The following is a 6,204-nucleotide window of genomic DNA, read 5'->3' as shown; positions in this document are numbered from 1 at the left end:
ACTATTTGAGAATTTGAAAAAAAAATAATTTATTTTATAAACTTGTAAAATGTAAATATAAATGTATACATTGGAATAACAAGTAGAAACAGAAACAGCCCCACGTGAGGCACGTGTGTTTATGTTTACGGTGTAGAGATTGACTGAGTAATCCTTGCGTTTTTTTGTTCTTTTTAATAGCACTCGCCGTTCCAGGGAGAGATAATATAGATAAGCCATAAGATTAGAAGGATTGAATGAGTTATTGAAATAACACTAGTTAGCGTGAGCCAGTGGGCTCTATGTACTATGTGTATTTTAAAATGTTCGTCTTAATTTGATGAATAATTTAACAAAAAATAGTTTTTAGTGTGATGAATAATTTGCAATGGCCATGGAAAAATAAATATAAGGAAAAGAATGAAGCTACTCAAAATTAGATGCTACTAATGGTGGTGGTGTGGACGAATTAAGACAGTGACGTAATTAGGAAATTACGAGTGTCATTCTTTGTGCGTGTGTGTGTTATTATGAAAAATGGTGAAAGAATATGTATCTCCTTATGTTGTTAAGTCTCAGGTTAATGCAGCACTTGTTTCCTTATCCTAGATTTTAAACAAGTAATACAAAAAAAAATGGAACGACTGATAACTCTTGTCTGACGATGGAGAACAGAGTTATCGTTCTTGCCGCGACACCATTCACTCTTACGTTATTAATAACTATATCACGTGACTGTAGTAGGAAGTGACGACACAAATCCTTCACCTTACCCTCCCATCCCCTTTCGTTTGTTTACTTTAACACACATGTATTACCGAGACCCTACGTTATAGAAGACCTCACCACTGACCTGCGACGTCATAACCTGTGGGCAGTTTAGACCAATAGCTCGTTGCCAGGTCACAGGTCAGTGTTGAGGCCTTCTTTAACGAATGGCCTAAGTATCACCCGACATTGACCGTCTATAGCCGCCACCTCCCTTTTTTTTTTATTCATGGTGTCACTTGTTTTCTTCTTTAGCGTCGCCACAATTCAGGAATACGTTGTATGTTTTGGTGACTAGAGAGCTGAACCAGCTCGAGACCAATCGTCACAGAAGGCCTGAACACTGACCTGCAACGTCACATCCTGTGTGCAGTGGAGACCAGCACCTCGTTTCCACGTCACAGGTCTGTAACGAGCTATTGGTTTCCACTGCCCACAGGTTGCGACGTCCCATGTCAGAGTTGAGACCTATATAACTTTTTTCTAAAATTCGGTGATCCTATCTTGATTTAGACTATTTAGTTTCCGTCGTATTTAACTAACCCAGTGATGCTCAAACTACGGCCCGCGGGCCATATTCGGCCCGCGACGTGGTTCCATCCGGCCCGCCGCAACGTCGGCACTAAGTGTAGAAATTTACCTTCCAAACAAAAAAAAAGTTGAAAAAATGTATCTTTACCTACGTTTGGGCCCTCACTTTTTCTCTGATGGATTGGTATCGTGATCTTTAACATGTGTGTGTTTTTGAACATGATAATAAGCCAACATATTTATTTTATAAAGAAAGTGTGGCTGTTTGATAAAACAACAACATAAAAACCACTTTATAAAATTAATACGGTGGCATTCTTGGTTTGAGCCGCGAATAAAAGATTGTTAAACTACGCTTAGATATTTGAGGATCCATGGAAATATTTATCAAAAAGAGACCACAACATGAGCCGGTGTTGCTCACATTTAAGTAGAGAGATAATGATAGTGTCTATCGCGTAAAAAAATATATAATTGTCAAGTAAACTATTAATTAAGTATTAAATCCATAGGTTTCTACCAAAATAGTTTCAGAACAATTTAATTTCATTTTATAACTTTTCGTTCATGTGGCCCGCGAGACGAGTGTAGGAAATTATAAAGGCCCGCGGGCCGAATTAGGTTGGGCATCACTGAACTAACCTATAAAATACGAATGTAATGTCATACAATGCGTATAAATCTAATTTGTGGTTAGATGAAGCTTTAAAATAACAAGGAGTTTAAATGGCTGTCTCATATGGCGCTTAACAGCTGTGACATTACTGGATGAAGGAATCGATCCGCCGACTGTGAGTTTCCACTTCTTCCTCTTTCTCGTCCCCGTCCATTCGTTCCTCCTTGCCTATCATAATCACGTGCTTGTAGTTGGGCATCCCGCACCTGTCCTCATTGTGCTGGCGCTCCGTGTAATCGGCGATCACCTGCAATATGCAACCAGGTAAGTATAAAATTTAATTAAAGCTTGTATTATTAAATTACAGACTTAATTAAAGACCTAAAACAATCTCGATTTATGCTTTTGTCTATTGTATCGAATGGCTGCCTGGTCATGCTGTATGCGCGATGGACTGTCGTTCGTACTTCTCGATGGTCCCGGGTTGTTAGCCTGACAGCTGCCATCCCCCGTCGTTCTGCGGGAGGTTTGGACTAGGATGTAAAAAATGCTTTGGATGTAAGTACACTCGTTACAGAGAAAGCTCTGCCCCTGTACTGGTGTCTATGGTGTGCATCGGCGTACCGTTCAGAAGTTCAGAATTGGGCCGAAAGAGAAGCTTCCGTGGGCTTAAAGTGAGATGAAGGGAACTATAGAGTCTAGTGCTCTGGAACAAGAGAAAGAGGCGTTCCTCGTTCTACCTGGTAACATTTAGAAGGCTGTCAATGTGGACCGGGAACAACTCTGAGTTATGAGTTGTTGGTTCTGTGTGGAGAGGTTTCTGAGAAGTGGATTGGACAGAACGGACAGGAGAACCTAAGAACTAGACTTAGTGTGTAACGTAGAGGTAGAACTAGACTTAGTGTGTAACGTAGAGGTAGAACTAGACTTAGTGTGTAACGTAGAGGTAGAACTAGACTTAGTGTGTAGTGTAGAGGTAGAACTAGACTTAGTGTGTAACGTAGAGGTAGAACTAGACTTAGTGTGTAGTGTAGAGGTAGAACTAGACTTAGTGTGTAACGTAGAGGTAGAACTAGACTTAGTGTGTAACGTAGAGGTAGAACTAGACTTAGTGTGTAACGTAGAGGTAAAACTAGACTTAGTGTGTAGTGTAGAGGTAGAACTAGACTTAGTGTGTAACGTAGAGGTAGAACTAGACTTAGTGTGTAGCGTAGAGGTAGAACTAGACTTTGTGTGTAGTGTAGAGGTAGAACTAGACTTAGTGTGTAGTGTAGAGGTAGAACTAGACTTAGTGTGTAACGTAGAGGTAGAACTAGACTTAGTGTGTAGCGTAGAGGTAGAACTAGACTTTGTGTGTAGTGTAGAGGTAGAACTAGACTTAGTGTGTAGTGTAGAGGTAGAACTAGACTTAGTGTGTAACGTAGAGGTAGAACTAGACTTAGTGTGTAGTGTAGAAGTAGAACTAGACTTAGTGTGTAGTGTAGAGGTAGAACTAGACTAAGTGTGTAGTGTAGAGGTAGAACTAGACTTAGTGTGTAGTGTAGAGGTAGAACTAGACTTAGTGTGTAGTGTAGAGGTAGAACTAGACTTAGTGTGTAGCTTAAAGGTAGAACTAGACTTAGTGTGTAGTGTAGAGGTAGAACTAGACTTAGTGTGTAGTGTAGAGGTAGAACTAGACTTAGTGTGTAGTGTAGAGGTAGAACTAGACTTAGTGTGTAGTGTAGAGGTAGAACTAGACTTAGTGTGTAGTGTAGAGGTAGAACTAGACTTAGTGTGTAGTGTAGAGGTAGAACTAGACTTAGTGTGTAGTGTAGAGGTAGAACTAGACTTAGTGTGTAGTGTAGAGGTAGAACTAGACTTAGTGTGTAGCGTAGAGGTAGAACTAGACTTAGTGTGTAACGTAGAGGTAGAACTAGACTTAGTGTGTAACGTAGAGGTAGAACTAGACTTAGTGTGTAGCGTAGAGGTAGAACTAGACTTAATGTGTAGCGTAGAGGTAGAACTAGACTTAGTGTGTAACGTTAAGATAGAACTAGACTTAGTGTGTAACGTTAAGGTAGAACTAGACTTAGTGTGTAGTGTAGAGGTAGAACTAGACTTAGTGTGTTACGTTAAGGTAGAACTAGACTTAGTGTGTAACGTTAAGGTAGAACTAGACTTAGTGTGTAGCGTAGAGGTAGAACTAGACTTAGTGTGTAACATAGAGGTAGAACTAGACTTAGTGTGTAACGTTAAGGTAGAACTAGACTTAGTGTGTAGTGTAGAGGTAGAACTAGACTTAGTGTGTAACGTAGAGGTAGAACTAGACTTAGTGTGTAACGTAGAGTTATAACCCCCTCCCACCACATGTGCGCAACGGATGGCTGCCTGGTCATGCTGTATGCGCGCTAGACTGTCGTTCGGACTTCTCGATGGTCCCGGGTTCATAGCCTGCCAGCTGCCATCCCCCGTCGTTCTGCTGGAGGTTTGGACTAGGATGTAAATTATCTTCAACTCTGAAAGAACATCTGAAACATGTAAAACAAACATTTTACAACGGAGATTGGGCCTCTTTTGGAAGTTATTACAGGCAGGAGCTATAAAAGTATTTTTAAAAATGTTCCTTTTCAGATCATGCGATCCATGGGACAGATGATGTTAAGGTCATCTGTTTCTATGGCCAACAGTTAAGGACCAGGGTGTCATGTGGCCAGTACAACGACAAAACGTCTTTACTTTCCCTTACTAAAGTCAGGTGCCCATTAGAGTTGGGTAGACTCAGGGGTGCCCTTAAGATATGTGTTAGGGTCCGCATTGCCTCAAACAAAAAAACTTGGGAGTCCATGGAATCGAGTCTTTGCGGCTTCATTCTCCTGTACTGAGTGCGAAAGTATCGAAAGGCTGGATGGTATCATGTCACGACCCGGAATTCGCCCGCGGGTCATAGTTAGGGCCTCACTTTTCGGGAGTGGATCACAAACCTTGTTGGTCGTACGTCGGATCATGTCCCACGAAAACTTCACATCCTCCGAGTCCGTGTAGCGGCCGGAAATGACGAACCTCAGCCAGAATTTGTAGCCGATCCTGGCCCCGGTCATCTTGATGACCGCTGACTTGTTGATCTGCTTCAAGATCTCAAAGTTGATGTCATTGTTATCTGGGCGCTGAGTAGGAAGAACAAACGCAATGTCACTCAATAGTTAGTCATTTATTTGAAGTGAAAAATTCCTCAAAAATTGCTGAGGACATAAGACCATCGCTGACATAGGAAAACCAGTGACTTGTCAGAATTTAAGTTATTGGTTAACATGCATGACTAAATGAATGACGCGTAGCGTATGACGTAATTATCTTCTTTTTTTTTGAAGTAACGTCTGTATAATATAACATAAGATAAAATGTAGAAGCTATTTCCATTATTCGATATCAAACAAAATAATTAATTACCAATAACTAACCGACTAATTGAGTATTTTTGTTGATTGATTCATGTTTTGATAGGTACAATAAATAATTGTTTAAAGTATCAACTTGATAGGAGAATGCGTGAGGGAGAAATAGCGTTAACAATTATTGAAGGGGACTCAACCCAAACAATTTAGCCAGATCTGTGGATACTGAAGTATTAGTTTCCATTGTTGTTCTTAAAGGAAATAATAAGTTACTAATATATAATTGTCTAATTGGTTACTTTTTTTATTATTGATTCATGTCTTGTCTATGTCAATGAATAATTGTGCAAAGTTTCAGCTTGATCCGAGAATTGGTTTGGGAGAAATAAGATTATAAGTTAGCACACTTGTTTTACCAGACAGACAGAGGGAGTTGATATAAGTTTTGTAATAAAACTCTAGGTTAAAGAAATATAAATGCGAAAGGTTACAAAACGTTTAAATGCTGCTACAGCTACTGTAGTATTTAAAGTTTTTGTTCTAAGTACTGACTTTGCAGCGAAAAGGGACGACTCCAAACATGACGTCTCCGAGGATCTCAAATCTGTGGTCCTCGCCAATCAGTTTTTCAAGCTCCTTGGCTCGTCTGACATCCTGGATAACATAGACACATCCACGATTGTTAGTCTGGATAACACAGTCATATCCACATTTGTAAGACTGGATAATTCGATTCGCGCCCACTGTTCTAACGACTGGATCATGAAGTCATATCCACTAATGTAATTATGGATAATAAACATACCTACTTAATAATAATAATAAGGCGTGTCCGAAGATTAATGAGGAGTGCAGTATTTTTTGTGGCTACGCAGCCCCAGCTGTAACTACATATTTAGCCACATCCAGGGAAAGTATAACCATTGTCCGCCGGTCATA

The 6,204-nt window shown here is 40.1% G+C and overlaps 1 protein-coding gene across 1 annotated transcript in view; it reads right to left on the bottom strand.

Annotated features, from left to right (window-relative positions):
• Positions 1-4: 4 nt before the first annotated feature.
• Positions 5-6,204, bottom strand: part of LOC106072007 (aromatic-L-amino-acid decarboxylase-like) — a 29,522-nt gene continuing 23,322 nt past the window's right edge. The window contains exons 14-16 of the mRNA XM_056042124.1: positions 5,818-5,919; positions 4,855-5,037; positions 5-2,201 (exon numbers count right to left, since the gene is read on the bottom strand). Of these exons, the coding sequence (XP_055898099.1) occupies positions 2,040-2,201; positions 4,855-5,037; positions 5,818-5,919 (447 nt within the window). The 3' untranslated portion in view covers positions 5-2,039. The remainder of the gene's footprint in view (positions 2,202-4,854; positions 5,038-5,817; positions 5,920-6,204) is intronic.

The sequence above is a fragment of the Biomphalaria glabrata genome, chromosome 9 (assembly GCF_947242115.1).
Source record: "Biomphalaria glabrata chromosome 9, xgBioGlab47.1, whole genome shotgun sequence".
Taxonomy (NCBI): domain Eukaryota; kingdom Metazoa; phylum Mollusca; class Gastropoda; family Planorbidae; genus Biomphalaria; species Biomphalaria glabrata.
Note: the sequence above shows the minus strand (reverse complement) of the source record. Positions and strands in the feature narration are given on the sequence as shown.